This window comes from Saccopteryx bilineata, chromosome 7 (genome assembly GCF_036850765.1).
Source record: "Saccopteryx bilineata isolate mSacBil1 chromosome 7, mSacBil1_pri_phased_curated, whole genome shotgun sequence".
NCBI lineage: Eukaryota > Metazoa > Chordata > Mammalia > Chiroptera > Emballonuridae > Saccopteryx > Saccopteryx bilineata.
Window position 1 is genome coordinate 84851217 of NC_089496.1, and position 22443 is coordinate 84873659.

Genomic DNA, 22443 nt, shown 5'->3' on the forward strand with positions numbered 1-22443 from the left:
CAAGAAGAAAATTCTGCCTGACCTGTGGTGGCGCAGTGGATAAAGCGTCAACCTGGAATACTGAGGTCCCGGTTCAAAACCCTGGCCTTGGCCCTGGCTGGTTGGCTCAGCGGTAGAGCGTCGGCCTGGCGTGCGGGGGACCCGGGTCCGATTCCCGGCCAGGGCACATAGGAGAAGCGCCCATTTGCTTCTCCACCCCCCCCACCTTCCTCTCTGTCTCTCTCTTCCCCTCCCGCAGCCAAGACTCCATTGGAGCAAAGATGGCCCGGGCCCTGGGGATGGCTCCTTGGCCTCTGCCCCAGGCGCTAGAGTGGCTCTGGTCTCGGCAGAGCGATGCCCCAGAGGGGCAGAGCATCGCCCCTGGTGGGCAGAGCGTAGCCCCTGGTGGGCGTGCCGGGTGGATCCCGGTCGGGCGCATGTGGGAGTCTGTCTGTCTGACTGTCTCTCCCCGTTTCCAGCTTCAGAAAACTACAAAAAAAAAAAAAACCCTGGCCTTGCTCGGTCAAGGCACATATGGGAGTTGATGCTTCCTGCTCCTCCCCTCATCTCTCTCTCTCTCTCTCCCTCTTCACCAAAATAAATAAATAAAAATTTAAAAAGAAAAGAAAATTCTGCCCCAGCTGGGCGGCCCAGTGAATAAAGCATCCACCCAGTACACCAAAGGTCATGGGTTGGACCCATCCGGGCACTAGCAGAACTAATCAATAAGTGCCCAACTAAATGGAGCAACTAAGTGAGTCAAGTTGATGCTTCTCTCTTCCTCTCGCTCTCTCAAATCAATAGGAAAAACTTTTTAAAAGAAAGAAAAGTCTGCATATGTGACAATATGGATAAAACTTGAAGACCTTATGCTAAGTGAAATAAGCCAATTAGAGAAAGATAAATACTGCATGACACTACTTATATGAGGTATCTAAAGAGTCAAAGCATAGAATTAACTAGGGGAATGGCAGTTGCCAGCCGCTGGAAGGAGGGGAAAATGGAAAGTTACTAACAGGCATGAAGTTCAGTTAAGCAAGATGAATTAGCTCTTGAGATTTGCTATACTACACTGTACCTACTGTCAACAATACTATATTATACACTTAAAAATCTCCTAAGTCGGTTGATCTCTTAAGTGTGTGTGTGGGGGGGTTGTTTGTTTGTTTGTTTTTACATATTGATTTTAGCAAGAGAGGAAAGGAGAGCGAGACAGGTACATGGATCTGTTCCTGTATGTGCCCTGACCAGGGACTGAACCAGCAACCTCTGCGCTTCAGAACAAAGCCCCAGCCAACCCAGTCATCCGGCCAGGACTTAAGTGTGTTCTTACCACAATAAAATACTTTTTTAAAAATTGTCCAAGGTCTCAAACCCATTTCTAACTGACACTCAAACCCTTGCTCTGACTTAATCATATACTAACTCGGAACGGCGCAAAAGGGACTGACAGTTCTCTTCCAAAGCTGTGTGACGTTGGGAAAATCGCTTAACAGCTCTGGCTTTGAGTTTCCTCACCATCAAGACGCACCTCAGTGCAAAGGAGGAAGCACTGCCACCACCAACTGGTCGGTTTGCAGCCAATATCACGGGCATCACGAGCGCCAAGCGGGGGCCCGACTAAAGCCCAGCGCCGGGCCAGACCACCGCGTCCCAGCACCGGCAGGCGCCAGGGTGCGAAACATCGTGGGAGGAAGGCACAAAGTCCGGCTCCGCTGGATCACCATGACCCAAAGGAAAGGCGTCAGGATGACCAGCCCACGTTTCCTAGGCAGCTGGACCAAAAACTCATCTCACCTCGGACAGGATTCCCGAGCTGGCACCTCCCCTTCACTCTGCGCCTCAGTCGCCATCTTAGTCAGCAAACTTCTTTCACCGCCCCCACGCTAGACCCCGCCCCATGCCTTTGTATTGGCTAAGGTCTGTTCCCCCTTCTTCCATATGATTGGATGACTTGGCCGCCCTTCTCAACCAGATCAGTTTCATCCTATTATTGGTCTATTCAAATAGCTAACTGTCATTGGTCACCTCCTGCCTGGCGGAAAACAGAGGGGTTGGGCTGGGAGGAGACCCAGCCCCCGTCGCCTGGGTGTTGTAGTTTCTCGTTTTGATTAACCCTTCGGACTCCACCGATTTTTTTCGTTCAAATCAGATAGATATTCGCAGCCTACGCTCAAATTTTGTCCTGATGTGTAAATCTCAGAATTACAAAACTGTCTAATTTAAAAGTCACTCTCCAGTTCTGGCCGGGTTGCGGTTCCATTCTCGGTTGGGGCACAAAAAGAATCTCTCTTTCAATCTCTCTCTCTCGAATCAATGAATTATTTTTGTTTAATTTAAAAAAAAAAATAAAAGTCTCTCCAAATGCAAGATTTCGTTTTCTGTCTTTAACAGTGAGTGATACCTAGAAGGGTAGGTACAGAGTGGCATCAAAAAGTACTTACTATTATAGCTCACAGCCTGCTTTCCTCAGATGGCCACACGCTTCGTTCCACCCGCTCCCTTCCGGCTCCCCAGAGAACCCAAAGAGGGTGCCTCTCTACTCTGAATCACGGAACCAAAACCGCATAACTTTGTCCCTGGTTAAGCTTTAATCCTCCAGTGGAAGAAATAACCATAATTATGGTTGTCCTCCCTGCCTCGCCGGTTTCTGGTGAAAATTAACCGAGGCAACAGTTATGAGAACATTGTAAACTTAAAGCATTATTATTATTTTGTTGTATTCTTTTTCTATGCTGGGTTTTTCTAGGGGTGTTTTTTCTATTGCTCCTTCTAACTTCCTTTCAGCTTAGGTTCTCCCAGCACCCTACTTCTCTTTTACTAAACTCTACCCATATATGTTTCAGTTTCTCAACAGTTTCCCGCCTCAGAGGTTTTGCATGTGTTGCTTGTTCTGGCTGGCCCCATTTTCACTTAATTGTCATTCAGATCTCAGCTTAATGTCGCTGATTCAGATGCTTTTCATGGTCCCCACTGTATAAATCAGTTCCTTTACTAAACTTTCACATAGCATTCTGTATTCTTCCTTCATAGCTCTTATCACAATTCATAATTATATAGTTGTTTGTATGATTACTCTTTTTTTTTAATTTTTTTAAATTCATTTTAGAGAGGAGAGAGAGAAAGGGAGGGAGAGAGAGAGGAGAGAGAGACAGAGAGAGAAGGTGGGGAGGAGCTGGAAGCATCAACTCCCATATGTGCCTTGACCAGGCAAGCCCAGGGTTTCAAACCGGCGACCTCAGCATTTCCAGGTCGACGTTTTATCCACTGCGCCACCACAGGGCAGGCTGATTATTCATTTTATGTGAAGGTTCCCAACTAGACTTCCTGCCACAAGTGGGCAGAGACTAGAGCTATTTTGTTGACCATGACCTATGGCAGGCATATAATGGCCTTTCAATAGATAACTTTTGAAAAAAATTTGGAGTGTTCTTTTGCCTTTTTAAAATTTTTCAGTTGCAATTGGCATTGAATATTATTTTATTTTAGTTTCAGGTGTACAGCATAGTGGTTAGACAATTATATAATTTATGAAGTGGTCCCTTCAATAATTCTGGTACCCACATGGTACCATAGTTATTACAGTATTGTAATATGCTGTACTTCCCCATGATCTTTTGAACAAATTAACAAACAAGTATTCAGACTATATTATCCAAACCAAAAATTGAATCACATGTTCTAATAGATTACTTCAATTAATGAGAATTCTTATTAAAATTTGATAAAAGTATCAAATAAGACTGTATTTAGTTTTATGTTTAAGAAATTGTTTTTATTGAGGTAATACATGAAAAGAAACCAAAATGTATCAATGAAATTTTTATATTTTTTCTTTTAAAGAGTTTATTTATTGATTTTAGAGAGAGGATAGAAAGGCAGGGTAGGGTGAAGGAGCTAGAAGCATTCATTCATAGCTACTTCTCCTTTGTGTTAGAATCCATGGGAGTCCGAAAGACCAGAATAACAGGCTTTATTGAAAGGAAGAAAGGAACCCTACCGGGCACTTCCCCAGGGGAGAAGAGCACCGGTTACAGACTAGGGGCAAATTATATAGTGTTTGGAAGAGTCTAAAGGAATACTGATGCAAAAGTCCTGGTATGTCCGGAATGCTCCTTCTTGGGGGGCTTGCTAGCTTCTTGGAATTCCTTTGTCTCAGGGGCAATAGTCCAGTAAGGGTGAGGTCTGACAGATAAGTGGAACATCAAGAGGGCAGTTTGGAATTCACGTATCTATCACTATGTGCCTTGATCAGGGAAGTCCAGGATTTCCAACTGGCAACCTCAGCATTCCAAGTCAATGCTTTATCCACTGTGCCACCACAGGTCAGGCTGAAGTTTTTCATTGAACCCCATCCTGACCAGACAGATGGTGGTGCAGTGGATGGAGCCTCAGACTGGGACCCAGGTTCGAAACCTTGAGGTCGCTGGCTTGAGCACAGGCTCAACTGGTTTGAGCACAGCTCACCAGCTTGAACCCAAGGTCGCTGGCTTGAGCAAAGGGTCATTTGGTCTGCTGTAGTCCTCCCCCCACCCAATCAAGGCAATCAATGAACAACTAAGGTGCTGCAAGGAGGAATTGATGTTTCTCATCTCTCTCCCTTCCTATCTGTCCTCTCCCTGTCTCTGTCACAAAGATTAATAAATAAATAAAATCTTTTTTTATTTTTAAGACTTTATTTATTGATTTTAAAGAGGAGAGAGAGAGAGAGGGAAGGGGGTGAGAAACAGGAAGCATCAACTCCCATATATGCCTTGACTAGGCAAGCCCAGGGTTTCAAACTGGCGACCCCAGAAAATAAAATCTTAAAAAAAAAAAAAAAGAGCCTGACCAGGCTGTGGCGCAGTAGATAGAGCATCGGACTGGAATGTGGAAGGACCCAGGTTCGAGACCCTGAGGTTGCCAGCTTGAGCACAGGCTCATCTGGCTTGAGCAAAAAGCTCACCAGCTTAGACCCAAGGTCGCTGGCTCGAGCAAGGGGTTACTCAGTCTGCTGAAAGCCCATGGTCAAGGCACATATTGGAAAGCAATCAATGAACAACTAAGGTGTCACAACGAAAAACTGATGATTGATGCTTCTCATCTCTCTCCGTTCCTGTCTGTCTGTCCCTATCTATCCCTCTCTCTGACTCTGTAAAAAAATAAAAATAAATAAATAAATAAATAAATAAATAAAAAAGAATTCTAACTTCCCTTCTCAGGTAACACTTCTATCTCCATTGCTGTGTAATAAGGATCATACATTCATTTGTAGTTATGGTTTAGCCAGTTACTCTAGAGAAGGGGGTGTTTCTCCTCAGAACCAACTGTTTGGCTGTGACTTCTGATTAAAAGCAAGCACCATTGCTGAGTGCTCTAAAATTACACACATACCATCTGACAAACCTGCACAGTCTGTTTCTGCAAGAGTGTCACAGCTCCCCTGAAATCATCCTGGCTCCGTCTAGGTAGCATTTGTGAGTGTGGCGATAAGCATGGCTATATAGATGGCATTCATGAAGGTTCAGAAAATCATCTTGTTTCCTACAATCTGGCTGATCAAAAGGTCACAGAAAAGTGGCCCCAGCCCTCAAAGAGTTTATAATAGACTCAGGAAGACCAAACGAACATACGTAAGTCACATACAACAGAAGACAGATTAGTATAGTAAAGGGCTAAATATTAAAGTAGAAAGCAGATTCCTAGGAATTCAGACGTGTGGAGAGGGGAAGAAGGGCTGATGCTCTCAGGGATATTTAAGAGCAAGGGCATGGCCTGACTGGTGGTGGCATAGCATCAGCCTGGGATGCTGAGGTCCCAGAATTGAAACTGCGAGGTGGTCAGTTTGAGCACATAATCATCAACATGATCCCAAGGTCGCTGGCTTGAGCCCAAGGTCGCTGGTTTGAGCCTCCCAGTCATAGCACATATGAGACGCAATCAATGAACAACTAAAGTGACACAACTACAGGTTGATGCTTGTCATCTCTCTCTTGCTGTCTCTCTCTCTCTTTTAAAAATAAAATAAAAAACAATTAAAACCAAAAAAAAGAACAAGGGCATGGACACAAAGTCACTGCAAATCCATCTACCTACCCCAACAAACTTCAAGCTTTGGGGGCAGAAGTAGTGTTCTAATTATTTTTGTATTTCCAGGCCCTAACCCCAACGGAGGGGAAGAGAGGGAGAGAAGAAGTTGAAAGAGAAGTAGAAAGAGCCTGACCGGGCGGTGGCGCAGTGGATAGAGCATCGGACTGGGATGCGGAGGACCCAGGTTTGAGACCCCAAGGTCACCAGCTTGAGCGTGGGCTCATCTGGTTTGAGCAAAGCTCACCAGTTTGGACCCAAGGTCGCTGGCTTGAGCAAGGGGTTACTCGGTCTGCTGAAGCCCCATGGTCAAGGCACATATGAGAAAGCAATCAATGAACAACTAAGGTGTCACAACGAGAAACTAACGATTGATGCTTCTCATCTCTCTCCATTCCTGTCTGTCCCTATCTGCCCCTCTCTCTGACTCTCTCTCTGTCTCTGTAAAAAAGAAAGAAAGAAAGAAAGAAAGAAAGAAAGAAAGAAAGAAAGAAAGAAAGAAAGAAAGAAAGAAAGTAGAAGGAACAAGATGAAAGAGAAAGAGAAGGAGGCTCTGTCCATGACAACCAAGCCCATGTAGTCATCTCCACAACCCCGTATCTGACCACACCCTCCAACAATGCAAGTGACTTGCAGTCCCGGATGAATCTTTCTGTTTTCCACTATTTTTCTTGCTGTTTTCTCTGCTTAAATTAAAACAGGATATTTTGATGCCCACATCAAAATATGGAAGTGTCATCTGCACAAAGAGCATTTCTGAGCCTTGCATTGAGACTGATTAGGGATGGGGTGAGTGTGCCTGCTGACCATTAAAAAAAAAAGGACCGCCTGACCAGGCAGTGGCGCAATGGATAGAGCATCGGACTGGGATGCGGAAGACCCAGGTTCAAGACCCCGCGGTCGCCAGCTTGAGCACAGGCTCATCTGGGTTGAGCAAAAAAAAAAAAAAAAAAAAAAAAAAAAGCTCACCAGCTCGGACCCAAGGTCGCTGGCTCAAGCAAGGGGTCACTCAGTCTGCTGAAGGCCCACGGTCAAGGCACATATGAGAAAGCAATCAATGAACAACTAAGATGTCGCAATGAGAAACTGATGATTGATGCTTCTCATCTCTCTCCATTCCTGTCTGTCTGTCCCTATCTATCCCTCTCTCTGACGCTCTCTCTGTCCCTGTAAAAAAAAAAAAAAAAAAAAAAGAATTAAGCTCTGGCCAGATAGCTTGGTTTGTTAGAACGTCCTCCCAATGTGCAAACATTGTGGGTTCGATCCCCAGTCAGGGCACATACAGGAACAGATGAATATTTCTGTCTTTCTCTCTTAAGTCAACCAATCAATCAATCAGTCAATAAAACTAAAAATTTAGCAGTACATTATCTTGTCAAATGGCCAGTTACCCTGACCAAAGATGGAACCACAACCTTGGCATGTAGAGCCTACCCTCTCAACTGAGCTGCGAGGCCAAGTGGGGCCAGCTGCTTCATTCCCCCCTTTCTTTCCAGCTGACTTGTATTTGTTATGATAAAGTCTTCAAACTATCTTTCTAATGGCTTTCTCACCATGTGTTAATATGCAGCTCTTTTCTGTTTATATTGTTTAACTACACAAATAATACATGAAAACATTTTCCTTGTAAAAAAAATAATTCAAATACAGATAAAATCTTCCTTGTCTACCACCCCTATGTTCTAATCTCTCCTCTAAGAAGCCACTATTTTTAGTTTGATATGTGTCCTTTCAGATCATTTTCTATACACTACATTTAATCAAAAAACATTTATTTTTAATTTTTCCATTGATTTGAGGAAGAGAGAGGAAAAGAGAAGGGATGGGAAGAGAGAGACAGAGGGGTAGAGGAGAGATAGAAGCATCAGCTCGTTGTTTCACTTAGTTGTTCTATTTAGTTGTGCACTCACTAGTTGCTTCCCATATGTGCCCTGAAAGGGTATCAAACCTAGGATCTCAACACACTGGGAGGGCACTCCATTCACTAAGCTACTGAGCCAGGGCTTCAACAAATATTTATTGAATGCCTACTATGTGCCAAGCACTGTTCTAGGTCTGGAGATATATGGCTAAATAAAACAAAGTCTCTCTCCTGTGGCACCTCTTGCAGCCTTACATTCTATTATAATTATAACACACATGTACATAAAGTACATTATTTTGCTCTATCTTTAGATAAGTGGTGATAACACTGTACATATTATACATAGGTCTTGGAGATCTTTCTATGTCAGAACACAGACAGCCATTATTCTTTTGAACTACCGTGTAGTATTCCACATTACAGATGATTGCTGCTTTATTTAAACTATCCCTTCCAGTTGCACATTTAGGTTTATGTCAGTCTGGGTTGCAAGCACTGGACACTGGCACTGGCTAATTTAACAGAAACTGGGTTTGTTGGAAGGATACTAGCTTGAAGAACGGGCAAGAAGGCAGGGATTTAGGGACCTAGAATCCCAATCAAGGTCACACCATTCACTGTCACTTGACTTCCAGCACGATCTCCCCTCTGCTGATTTCCCATCTACCTTGGGTCTCTGTGTCACTCCCTGGAGAGGCAGAGACATGGGTAAGAACATCTGATTGGCTGGCCTAGGTAATGTGCTCCCCCTTTTTGCCAGGAGGAAAGTCCTGTCTCCCACCAAAGTGGAAAATTACCCCCCCAAGAAAAAAGTTAAAGGACAAATGTGTACTACAAATTATTCCTAATTTTTTGTCTCCTGGGGCACTAATTATTCTGGGCTGGAGCAAAGTTTAACCTGTCAGTCTCCTTTGGATACACCAAAGACTAACATCTACATCGTTCCACTAGCCAAAGAAAGGAAATTGTCTTCAGCTTTGCTATAGAATTCTTGTCAAGATTGGTCACAGGCGAGAGAGTGGGGAGAGAACTCAATGAGGCCGAGGGTAGAGGAACCAATTCTGTGCAGTTAAAAACAACAGATTCAGGACTGGAACCCCCAGGTAAAAACTCTGGGGCTCATCCTCCCAAGTGAGAACAACAAGATGGGAAGCAGCCAGGTCACTAGCAAGAGGCTAGCAGAGGGAAGGAAAGGCTGGAAGCGCATGCAGTCAATGAGCAGTTGTGAGTGGGATTCATCGTCTGGCAGGCCCTGAGCCCTGTGTTGGGACTAGGGAGTTGAATGACCCCTAAATCCCATGCTTGGAAAGCTTAGACTGCACCCTGGCTGGGTAACTCAGTTGGTTAGAGTGCTATCCTGATATAACAAGATGTGGGTTCAATCCCTGGCCAGGGCACATACAAGAATCAGTCAATGAATGCATAAATAAGTGAAACAACAAATTGGCATTTCTCTCTCTCTCTCTCCACTCTTCCCTTGCCTCTCTATCTAAAATTAATACATTTAAATTAAAAAGAAAGGGAAGAAAGAAAGAGAGAGAGAGAGAAAAGAAAGAAAGGGAAGAAGAGAGAAAAAGAGAAACAGAAAGAAAGAAAGAGAGAGAGAAAGAAAGAGCCTGACCTGTGGTGGCACAGTGGGATAAAGCGTCGACCTGGAACACTGAGGTTGCCGGTTCGAAACCTTGGGCTTGCCTGGTCAAGGCACATATGGGAGTTGATGCTTCCTGCTCCTCCCCCTTCTCTCTCTCTCTCACTCCTCTTTCTCTAAAAATCAATAAATAAAATTAAAAAAAAAAAGAAAGAAAGAAAGAAAAGAAAAGAAAGCTTAGCCTGACCAGGTGGTGGCGCAGTGGACAGAGCATCAGACTAGGAACCTGAGGACCCAGGTTTGAAACCCTGAGGTCACCAGCTTGAGCCCAGGCTCATCTGGCTTGTGTGCAGGCTCACCAGTTTGAGTGTGGGGTTGCCAGCCTGAGTGTGGGATCATAGACATGACCCCATGGTTGCTGGCTTGAGTCCAAGGTCACTGGCTTGAACAAGGGGTCACTGGCTCAGCTGGAGCCCCCCAGTCAAGGCATGTATGGAAAGCAATCAATGAACACATAAGATGCCACAACTCTGAGTTGGTGCTTCTCATTTCTCTCCCTTCTTGCCTGTCTGTCCCTCTCCCCCACCCCTCCTCTAAAGAAGAAAGAAAGAAAGAAAGAAAGAAAGAAAGAAAGAAAGAAAGAAAGAAAGAAAGAAAGAAAGAAAGAAAGAAAGAAAAAAAGAAAAAGAAAGAGAGGGAGGGAAGGAAGGGAAGGAGGGAGGGAGGGAGGGAGGGAGGGAGGGAGGGAGGGAGGGAGGGAGGGAGGGAGGGAGGGAGGAAGGAGAAAGCAAGCAGGCTTAGACTGTAGCTGAAGAGCAACAGGGCCAGGCTGTCTGGGCTGCAACAGAGGCAAGGACCAGAGTCTTTGAAAACCTGAAGGTACTTCAAGCAGCCAGGCCTGAGGTGGAGGCTGGATCTGAGGAGTCAAAGGATGGTCCTGAGTCTTACAGGTTGAGTTGGAAGACCTGAAAACCCACCAAATCCCCTGGCCGGTTTGCTCAGTGGTAGAGCGTAGGCCTGGTGTGCAGAGGTCCCGGGTTCTATTCCCGGCCAGGGCACACAGGAGAAGCGCCCATCTGCCTCTCCACCCCTACCCCTCTCCTTCCTCTCTGTCTCTCTCTTCCCCTCCCGCAGCCAAGGCTCCATTGGAGCAAAGATGGCCCAGGCGCTGGGGATGGCTCCTTGGCCTCTGCCCTAGGCGCTAGAGTGGCTCTGGTCGAGGCAGAGCAACACCCCGGAGGGGCAGAGCATCGCCCCCTGGTGGGCGTGCCGGGTGGATCCCGGTCGGGCGCATGCGGGAGTCTATCTGACTGTCTCTCCCCCTTTCCAGCTTCAGAAAAATACAAAAAAACCCCCAAACAAACAAACAAAAAAACCCCACCAAATCATTTAGTTGGAATTGGAATCTCTCTGGCCCTCTAACCAGAAACACCCCAGGTCTTGATGATAAGATTCAAAGCAGTAACATTTATGATATTCAAGAAGTTGTGATGTTCAGGAATGAGCAGTAATATGAACTCACTATGTTGAGTGTTATTTCCACAGTCATGTGAGCTGAAGCCTGGAAGGATCCTTTCTTTCTGCCACTAAAACTCATTCTCATAGAGGGTATTTTGGTATGGAGAGAAATTTTGCACATAAGTCACTATAGCTATTAGGAAGTAGGGTGAAGGTCAAGAAAGGCCTCAAGCCTTCCCTTTGCTCTCTATCCTTTATACAAGAGGCTTCAGAGTCAGCTTCAAAAGTTCCCCATTCCAAATCAGAAAGTAAAAGAAAATTATCCCTCAACCTCTGGTATGCTTCTAGTCATCCCACCCATAGGATCCAACTTCTTTCAAGAATGTAGGAAGTAGGCCTGACCAGGTGGTGGTGCAGTGGATACACCATCGACCTGGGACACTGAGGACCCGGGTTCAAAACCCCCAGGTTGTCAGCTTGAGCGCAGGCTCACCAGCTTGAGCGTGGGGTCACTGGCTTCAGCATGGGATCATCAGCATAATCGTGTGGTCACTGGCTTGAGCCCAAAGGTCACTGGCTTGAGCAAGGGGTCACTGGTTCAACTGAACCCCCCCAGTCAAGGCACATATGAGAGGCAATCAATGAACAACTAAATTGATACAACTATTAGTTGATGTTTCTCATCTCTCTCCTTGTCTGTCTGTCTCATTGTTTTGCTCACACTAAAAATAAATTTTTAAATTTTAAATTTAAATTAAAAAAAAACCTATATCCTACCTCTACTAGACATAGGTTTTTGCTTGGATGCATCCAGCATCTCCCAGGGGTCCTCTCTTCCCTTTAGTCTGTGTTTTGGGTGGGACTGACTCTATCTCTGGCTATCGAGGTAGACAAACCACTCGGGCCTGGCCAATCAGAGGACCCTCCGGAAGCAAGGACCTCACAGTCGGTGGTGGGATTCAACTAATTTAACAACCGGTTCTCTGCCTTAATGGCCGTTTTAAGTATTAAAAAACAATATACTAAAAGGTAGCTAATTATTTCATGCATTTAATACTTAAATAAGAATAATAAAAGAGGTACACAAAACTAGATTATGTTATAAGAAAGAGTTTTAAAATATTAATGAAAAAATATAATACCTGACAGGCCTGACCAGGCGGTGGCGCAGTGGATAGAATGTCAGACTAGGATGTGGAGGACCTGGGTTTGAGACCCCGAGGTCGCCAGCTTGAGTACAGGCTCATCTGGCTTGAGCAAGGCTCACCAGCTTGAGCCCAAGGTTGCTGGCTCGAGCAAGGGGTTACTTGGTCTGCTGTAGCCCCCCCCCGCCCCCTCCCCCGTAAAAGCACATATGAGAAAGCAATCAATGGACAACTAAGGAACTGCAACGAAGAATTGATGTTTCTCATCTCTCTCCCTTCTTGTCTGTCTGTCCCTATCTGTCCCTCTCTCTCTCTCTCTGTCTCTGCCAAATAATAATAATAATAATATCTGAGCCCTGGCCGGTTGGCTCAGTGGTAGAGCGTCGGCCTGGCGTGCGGAAGTCCCGGGTTCAATTCCCGGCCAGGGCACATAGGAGAGGCGCCCATCTGCTTCACCCCTCCCCCTCTCCTTCCTCTCTGTCTCTCTCTTCCCCTCCAGCAGCCGAGGCTCCATTGGAGCAAAAGATGACCCGGGTGCTGGGGATGGCTTCTTGGCCTCTGCCCCAGGCGCTAGAGGGTTCTGGTCGGGACAGAACGATGCCCCAGATGGACAGAGCGTCACCCCCTGGTGGGCATGCTGGGTGGATCCCGGTTGGGAGTATGCGGGAGTCTGACTGCCTCCCCGTTTCCAGCTTCAGAAAAATACAAAATAATAATAATAATAATAATAATAATAATAATACCTGACAGAAAATAATACAACTGTTATTTAAGACATTTCCATATTGCTTCTTGATTGGAGTCCTCACTTGCAATTTTTTCACCTATGGACGGAATGAACATTACTACAGGTGCTTAGAATACGCTGTTGCGCCTGACCTGTGGTGGCACAGGGGAGAAAGTGTCAACCTGGAATGCTGAGGTCACTGGTTCGAAACCCTGGTGCTTGCTAGGTCAAGGCATATACAGGAAGCAACTACTATGAGTTGATGTTACCTGCTTCTCTCCCCTTATTCTTTCTCCCACTCTCTTTCTCCTCTCTCTAAAAATAAATAAAAATTACAATTAAAAACGCTGATGAACATTAAAAAAGAACCGGTGCGAACCGGCTGAATCCCACCACTGCTTATGGTCCAAGTTACTATAAATTAATTTATTTATTCATTTTTTTAGAGAAGTGAGGGAGAGACAGAGAGAGAGAAGGGGGGGAGGAGCTGGAAGCATCAACTCCCATATGTGCCCTGACCAGGCCAGCCCAGGGTTTCGAACCGGTGACCTCAGTATTTCCAGGTCGTCGCTTTATCCACTGCACCACCACAGGTCAGGCAAGTCCAAGTAACTATAGAAAGGAAGCATACGGTAAGAGCCCCACTGGGGAACTGAATGAGCTGGGAAGGACAGGAGAAACCACTGCCTACGGGGGAGAGCAGGGACAGCTTCCTGTAGGAGGTTTGTAGAGTCATTCTCTGCACAAAGACCAGGACCAAACATGGGGAGACAGGAACATATAAGATATGTTTGGAAGCTGGCAAGTGCCCCGTCTCACAGGAGCAAAGGTCTTCTGTGGGGCTGGAGGACAAGATAAGGTTGGAAGAGTGGACCAGGGCCAAGCCTCTGAGAGTTCTGGATACTGTGTTAAGGAGCTGAGGGTATTACTCAGGACGCAATGTGGACCTATTCAGAGTGGGGGTGGGTAGGTAACCTGAGCAGTGTTGGGCATTAGGAAGTTGATATGCCAGAAGAGTGGATTAAAGGGAAAGAGGCGAGAGCCCAGGCACACAAGCTGTATGAGCCCAGCCAAGGAAACAAGAAGGGCATTGGCAATGGGACCAGAAATAGGGCATGACTACTGGCAGAGGCACTAAAGGAAAGAATCAACAAGACTTGGGGAATAAGAAGTAGGCAGAGTTCAAAGATCAGGCTGCAAACCCTGGGTAATAATAGCATCTGGGTAGTAGTTTCAGAAGGGCAGGTTTTGACATCAACCTAAACCAAGTTTGAATCCTGGCTCTGGCATTAGTAATCTGTGTCATCTTGGGCAAATTTTCTCATCTTTGTGCCTTGGTTTTTTTTATCCATGAAAGGGGATAACACCTAACTCAAAGGTTATTGGGAAAGTTAATAACTATAAAGCACTTTTCAGGGTGCCAGGCATAGAGTTAAATATTCAATATAGTTAATGGGTACCAGGTTTCTTTGGGATTATGGAAATGTTATGAAATTAGATTATGGTGATGGTTGCACAATTCTGTCAATATACTAAAAATTGTTGAATTGTACATTTTAAATGGGTGGATTTTATGGTTCAGAAATTGTATCTAAAAAAATAGTTTTAAAAATAATCAATATGTGGTAAGTACTATTATTATCTGCTTCTTCTCCTGACCTGAGTACTTCTCATAGGCCTAACTAGCATCACTTTCCAAACCTTCTTTGTGTTTTTTCCGATTATATTAGCATTGTCTTTTAAAAGTTCCTGGTTGGCATAAACAAGATACAATGTTACTTCTTTCTCATATAAAAGAATATCTAGCCTGACCTGTGGTGGCGCAGTGGATCAAGAGTCAACCTGAAATGCTGAGGTTGTCAGTTCAAAACCTTGGGCTTGCCTGGTCAAGGCACATATGGGAGTTGATGCTTCCTGCTCCTCCCCCCTTCTCTCTCTCTCTCTCTCTCCTCTCTCTCTCTCTCTCTCTCAGATATATATCTATCTTTCTATCCATCTATTAATCTATCTATCTATATCTGTCTCTCCTCTCTAAAATGAATAAATAAAAATAATTTTAAAAAAAAGAATATCTAGAGGTAGGCAGTCTAGGATTGTATTTGTGTCTTCAGACATTGCTTGAGATTCCTTTAAATCCACTGCTCTTTCATATGGCTGCTAGAGCTCTATCACATCCACATTCCAGGCAACAAGAGGGAAGAAAAAGAGAAGACCTTGGCTGCCTGTCTAATAGGGAGAATTTTCAGATATACCACATAACACTTCTTATATACATCTCATTGGCCAGAACTTAATCATATGACCCCATCTAGCTGCAAGAGAAGCTGAGAAATGTGGTCCTGTGGCTCTGGTGCTGCTACAACTTGGGGTTTATTGAAGGCGAGAATGGTAATTGGGAGGCAAACAGCAACCTCTGTTATAACTACTATTTGACAAAGGAAGGCAGAATACCTGGGGTGTACACCTGAAATTAATATAATATTTTATGTCAACTATAATTGAATAATAAAAAATGATTTTATGTCCTGGCTGTGTAGGGCATAAAATTGGTATGTATTGGTTATTGGTTGGTTAGAGTGTCATCCTAATACATGAAGGTTACAGGTTCGATCCTGTAGATGTGCCTGGGCAGGGCACATATACTAATCACCCAATAAATGCACAAATAAGTGGAACAACCAATCGATGTTTCTCTCACTCTGTCTCTGTCTCTCTCTAAAATCAATGTAAAAAAGTATTTTTCTTTTTTTTTTTTTTTTGTATTTTTCTGAAGCTGGAAATGGGGAGGCAGTAAGACAGACTCCAGCATGTGCCCGCCGGGATCCACCCGGCACGCCCACCAGGGGGCAATGCTCTATCCATCTGGGGCGTTGCTCTGTTGCAACCAGGGCCATTCTAGCGCCTGAGGCAGAGGCCATGGAGCCACCCTTAGTGCCCAGGCCAACTTTGCTCCAATGGAGCCTTGGCTGTGGGAGGGGAAGAGAGATATAGAGAGAAAGGAGAGGGGGAAGGGTGGAGAAGCAGATGGGCGCTTATCCTGTGTGCCCTGGCCGGGAATTGAACCCGGGACTCCTGCATGCCAGGCCGACGCTCTACCACTGAGCCAATTGGCCAGGGCCTAAAAAAAGTTTTTAAAGAAAATCAAAATAAAAGCTTTTGAGATCTTGTTCCTATCATTTTGGGTCAAATAAAGTCATAAAAAAAAAGAAAAAGAAAAAATGATTTAAAAAAAAAAGATGGCCTGACCTGTGGTGGCGCAGTGGATAAAGCGTTGACCTGGAACACTTAGATTGCCAGTTCGAAACCCCAGGCTTACCTGGTCAAGGCATATATGGGAGTTAATGTTTCCTGCTCCTCCCCCTTCTTTTTCTCTCTTCTCTCTCTCTCTCTCTCTCTCTATCTCTCTCCTTTCCCTAAAAATTAATAAAATCTAAAATTAAAAAAAGGGAGGCAGAGCCTGACCAGGTGATGGCATAGTGGATGGAGTGTCGGTCTGGGATGCTGAGGACCCAGGTTCGAAACCCCCAGGTCGCCAGCTTGAGCATGGAGTAACCAGTTTGAGTGGGGGGTCACAGACTTGAGTGTGGAATCAAGCCAGCGACCATGGAGTCGCTGGTTTGAGCAAGGAGTCACTGGCTTGGCTGGAGGCCCCCTCCCCGGTCAAGGCACATATGAGAAAGCAATCAATGAACAACTAAGGTGCCGCAATTATGAGTTGATGCTTCTCATCCCTATCCCTTCCTGTCTATCTATCCCTGTCTGTCCCTCTCTCTTTCTCTCTCTTGCTCTCACTCCCTCTCTTGCAAAAAAAAGGGGGGGAGGCAGAATAAAAAAATATGTAAATGTATAAAATAACTTTTAAAAGAATACACAGGAAATGATAATATAGTTTGCTTCCAGAGAGGGAAACTGGGTGGCTGGGGTCAGAGAAGGAAGGAGGACATTGATATTATTCATGTTGACCCTTAGCATTTGGAACCATGTGGCTGTATATCTATCTATTCAAATAAGTAAAACTAGCCCTGGCCAGATAGCTTGGCTGGTTAGAGCATAATCCTGGAGCACAGAGGTTGCCCATTCGATCCTGAGCCAGGGCAGATACAGAAACAGATTGATGTTCCTGTCTCTCTCTCTCCTCCTTCCTTTCTCGCTAAAATCAATCAATCAAAATAAATAAATAAATAAAACTAGAATTTTTTTTTGGTATTTTTCTGAAGTGAGAAGGGGGTGCGGGGGAAGCAGACAGACTCCCGCATGCGCCTGACCGTGATCCACCCGACATGCTCACTAGGGGGTGATGCTCGACCCCTCTGCGGGGTTGCTCCACTGCAGTCAGAGCCATTCTAGTGCCTGAGATGGAGGCCATGGAGCCATCCTCAGCACCCAGGCCAACTTTGCTCCAATGGAGCCTTGGCTGCAGGAGGAGAAGAGAGAGACAGAGAGGAAGGAGAGGGGGAGGGGTGGAGAAGCAGATGGGCGCTTCTACTGTGTGCCCTGGCCGGGAATCGAACCCGGGACTTCCACACTCTGGGCCGACACTCTACCAATGAGCCAACCGGCCAGGGCTAGAATCTTCTTTTAAAATACTAAATTATGTTACCTGACCATTCGTCTCCTGATTTTCAAATCTGTTGACACCACCGCTGTCCTGGGCATCCAGTTACAGACCCACCTGTTTCTAAAACCCAGTTTTACCAGCGGCCTGTTATTTTTCCATTCTCCCCCCACCCCCGCACTATCGACAGTCTCAAGGCCTTTTCAGGCTCCAGCTTTCTCCTGCTACTCTACTGAGAGGTGTTTAATACCTCATTAGCACCTCTTACATCTCAGTTTAAATCCACTAATTTCCTCAATTCCTTTGGTACAAATCCCATCTCCCCAACCAGCCCAGCTCCAGAGGCAATGCAGGGCTTAGTCAAGGGGCCAGCCTGTCTCTGCCCTGCTGCTCCTGAGGTCCATCACTCAGGGAGGATGCTAACCTTTAAAGATGTCAAGACTCATTCCTGACATACAGTTTGAAATCCTCCACACTGGGCAAGAATTTAGTCAATCCACAGCAGGTTGTCTATATCCTTCCAACACCAGAGAATGAGTGCACACAATTCTCCTGTCACCCGGCCAGCAGGGTGGACACTTCCTCCTTTCCTTCCCACTAGTCAGCCCTCAGCCCCCCATTCCCTGGGCAGTTCGAAAGAAAGTCACAAAATGAATCACTCCTTTTCTGTAGCTTGGTGTTTGTTTTTTAACATTTTATTTTCAATATTTTCAAGTAGTTTATAAAATTGAAAGAATTTGACAGTGAACTACCTTATCTACCTTATTACCCAACACCTAGATGCTACCATTATGTTTTAGCATTTAAAAATTAAGATATACAGCCTGACCAGGCAGTGGCACAGTGGATAGAGGGTCGGACTGGGATGCAGAGGACCCAGGTTCAAGACCCCAAGGCCGCCAGCTTGAACGCAGGCTCATCTGGTTTGAGCTAAGCTCACCAGCTTGGACCCAAGGTCGCTGGCCCGAGCAAGGCGTTACTCGGTCTGCTGAAGGCCCACGGTCAAGGCACATATGAGAAAGCAATCAATGAACAACTAAGGTGTCGCAAAGAAAAACTGATGATTGGTGCTTCTCATCTCTCTCCATTCCTGTCTGTCTGTCCCCATCTATCCCTCTCTCTGACTCTCTCTCTGTCTCTGTAAAAAAAAAATAAATAAATAAAATAAAAATTAAGATATACAAAAAATAAAAATAAAGGCTCTGGCTGGTTAGCTCAGTGGTAGAGTGTCAGCCTGGTGTTTGGATGTCCCAGGTTCAATTCCCAGTCAGGGCACACAGGAGAAGTGCCCATCTGCTCCACCCTCCCCTTCTCACTTCTCTCTCTCTCTCCCCTCTCTCTCTTCCCCTCCTGCAGCCATGGCTCGATTGGAGCGAATTAACCCTGAGCACTAAGGATAGCTCAATGGCCTCCATGTCAGGTGCTAAGTAAAGTTCTGTTGCTAAGCAATGGAGCAACGCCCCAGATGGACAGAGCATCACCCCCTAGTGGGCTTGCCCGGTGAATCCCGGTCAGGGCGCATGCCACTGCCTCTGCCTCCCTTCTTCTCACTGAATAAATAAAACTTTTTTAAAATTTAAATAAAAATTGAGATATACTTCACATAACATTACATTCACTTTAAGGTGAATTTTAATGACCATAGACACTCTGGGTTGCACAGGTCAGGCCACAAGGAGGTCAGCATGCCACCTCAGACTCTTCCACTGGCAGACTTCAAACTAGAGAGGCCTAGAAAATGAATTGTGCAGTATAAAACAGGGGTTCCCAAACTACGGCCTGTGGGCCGCATGCGGCCCCCTGAGGCCATTTATCCGGCCTCCACCGCACTTCCAGAAGAGGCACCTCTTTCATTGGTGGTCAGTGAGAGGAGCATAGTTCCCATTGAAATATTGGTCAGTTTGTTGATTTAAATTTACTTGTTCTTTATTTTAAATATTGTATTTGTTCCCGTTTTGTTTTTTTACTTTAAAATAAGATATGTGCAGTGTGCATAGGGATTTGTTCATAGTTTTTTTTATAGTTTGGCCCTCCAACGGTCTGAGGGACAGTGAACTGGCCCCCTGTGTAAAAAGTTTGGGGACCCCTGGTATAAAACATATTTTGGCCCTAGCCTGGTGGTTCAGTTGGTTCGAGTGTCAACCTGAAACACCAAGATCACAGGTTTTATCCCCAGTCAAGGCACAACCTTGATACAGGAATCAACCACTGAATGCATAAATAAGTGGAACAACAAATAATGTTTCTCTCTCTCTCTCTCAAAAGCAATAAATAAATTTTTAAAAACCCACATTTTCTTTTTTTTAATAAAAATAAATTTATTATTCATTTTAATGGGGTGACATTGATAAATCAGGGTACATATGTTCAGAGAAAACATCTCCAGGTTATTTTGACATTAGATTATGTTGCATACAAATCACCCAAAGTCAAATTGTCTTCCGTCACCTTTTATCTGGTTTTCTTTGTGTCCCTCCCCCCCAAAAAAACCATTTCCTTAAAAAAAAAGAAAGACAGCCTGACCAGGCAGTGACGCAGTGGATAGAGCATCGGACTGGGATGTGGAGGACCCAGGTTTGAGACCCCGAGGTTGCCAGCTTGAGCGCAGGCTTATCTGGTTTGAGCAAAGCTCACCAGCTTGAGCCCAAGGTCGCTGGCCCGAGCAAGGGGTCACTCGGTCTGCTGAAGGCCCCCCGGTCAAGGCACATAGGAGAAATAATCAATGAACAACTAAGGAGCCGAAATGAAGAATTGCTGTTTCTCATCTCTCTCCCTTCCTGTCTGTCTGTCCCTCTCTCTGACTCTGTCTCTGTCACACAAAAAAAGAAAGACACATTTTTCTTTTAAAATTTTATTTACTGCCCTGGCCAGTTGGCTCAGTGGTAGAACGTTGGCCCAGCGTGTGGAAATCCCAGGTTCAATTGCCGGCCAGGGCACACAGGAGAAGCGCCCATCTGCTTCTCCACCTCTTCCCCTCTCCTTCTTATCTTTCTCTTCCCCTCCGGCAGCCGAGGCTCCAATGGAGCAAAGTTGGCCTGGGCACTGAAGACGGCTCCATGGTCTCAGCCTCAGGCGCTAGAATGGCTCTGGTTGCAAAGGAGCAACACCCCCTAGAAGGCATGTCGGATGGATCCCCGTTGGGTGGATGTGGAAGTCTGTCTGACTGCCTCCCTGCTTCTAACTTTGGAAAAAATACAAAAAAGAAAAAAAATTTATTTACTGATTGATTTTAAGGAGAGAGGAAGGAAGAGAGAAACATCAATTCATTGTTTAACCTATTTATGCATTCAGTGATTGATTTCTATATGTGCCCTGGCTAGGCATCGAAACCGCAACTTTGATGTATTGGAGAAAATTTCTAACAAACTGAACTACCCAGCCAGGATGAAAACACACATTCTAAGACTACAACCGCAAATCCTTTAATTACATGGATGACCTGGCCCCGCAGCCTTACCCAGGTACCAAAATTCTGCCTATAATCCATTCCGTGTCCCTGGGGCAGGATTCAGATGGAAATCTCTATTTCCCATGTTTAGTAGAATCCAGTGAGTATCCGGGCTTCCTCCAACCCCAACCCCCTTTTCCCATTACATATAACTGAGGACCCTGTGTGTTATATATAATCCAGCACAACACCAGCACTACAGCAGCGATGGGAACAAAGGAACTCAAACTGACCTTCAGCAAGTGCAGCCCAATAGGATTTCACAAGAGTTCCTGTGAAAGTAGTGTGGGCTTGATGACCCTCACGAGGGTGAAGACCCGTTCCCAGATAAAATGTGTGAAGAGGAAGTAGGAGAGTGGGACAGCTACTGCCAGGGGCCATTCCTTCTGCTGCCTGGGTGGCCCAGTCTAACGAATTTGATGAAGCCATCTAATCTGATATGAGCTGGTGGCAGGATGCAGAGCCAGAGAGGTCTCCTGAGTCATCACCAGAAGGGAGAGAGGGAACAGGGCAAGAGTCAGTGCCATGTAGGGAGCTGGCTGAAGAGGAAGTGGAAGGGAGGGACAGTTACCCCCAGGGGCCTGTTCCCTCTGCTGCCTGGTTGGCCCTGTTTAACAAAGCCGATGAAACTATCCAGTGTGATATGAGTTGGTTGGAGGATGCAGAGCTGGAGAGGTCCCCTGAATAAAGAGTCACCACCAGATTGCAAAACAAAGGGATCGAGAAAAAAGTCCAGGAATAGAAAATCGTATATAATTTCTTTTTGAGAGAGAGAGTGTGAGAAAAAGACAGGAAAGGGAAAGAGAGGGTGAGAAGCGTCAACTCATAGCTGTTTTCACTTTAGTTGTACATTGATTGCTTCTTGTATGTGCCTTGACCAGGGCCAACCCAGTGTCCCCTTGTTCAAGCCAGTGACCTTGGGCTTTTCAAGCTAGTGACCTTTGGGCTCAAGCTAGCAAGCTTTGGGATCGTGTTGACAATTACCCCACTCAAGCCAGTGACCCTGAGCTGATGAGTATGGGCTCAGAGTTGGTGACCTCTGGGCTTCCAACCAGCGATCCTAGCATTCTGGGTCCATACTTTATCCACTGAGCCACCACAAGTCATGTAAAGACTGTATTCTTTTTTTTTTTTTTTTAATTTTTTTTTATTATTATTTTTTATTTTTATTTTTTATTTATTCATTTTAGAGAGGAGAGAGAGAGAGAGACAGAGAGAGAGACAGAGAGAGAGAGAGGAGAGAGAGACAGGGGGGAGGAGCTGGAAGCATCAACTCCCATATGTGCCTTGACCAGGCAAGCCCAGGGTTTCGAACCGGCGACCTCAGCATTTCCAGGTCGACGCTTTATCCACTGCGCCACCACAGGTCAGGCTTTTTTTAATTTTTTAAATTCATTTTTAGAGAGGAGAGAGAGAAGGAGAAAGAGAGACAGAGAGGGAGAGAGAGACGGAGAGAGAGGAGGGGGGAGGAGCAGGAAGCATCAACTCCCACATGTGCCTTGACCAGGCAAGCCCAGGGTTTCGAACCAGCGACCTCAGCATTTCCAGGTCGATGCTTTATCCACTGCGCCACCACAGGTCAGGCTATTTTTTAAGATTTTTAAAAAATTATT

At 45.4% G+C, this 22443-nt stretch overlaps 1 protein-coding gene across 3 annotated transcripts in view; it reads right to left on the minus strand.

Annotated features, from left to right (window-relative positions):
* Positions 1–1856, minus strand: part of ARHGAP19 (Rho GTPase activating protein 19) — an 83244-nt gene extending 81388 nt beyond the window's left edge. For 2 of the 3 annotated variants that reach the window (XM_066239040.1, XM_066239042.1), the window contains exon 1: positions 1511–1619. In XM_066239040.1, coding sequence (XP_066095137.1) covers positions 1511–1575 — 65 coding nt within the window. In that variant the 5' untranslated portion in view covers positions 1576–1619. Of the gene's footprint in view, positions 1–1510; positions 1620–1776 lie in introns of those variants that run through there. The other variant, XM_066239041.1, reaches the window with a different exon arrangement.
* Positions 1857–22443: the final 20587 nt, after the last annotated feature.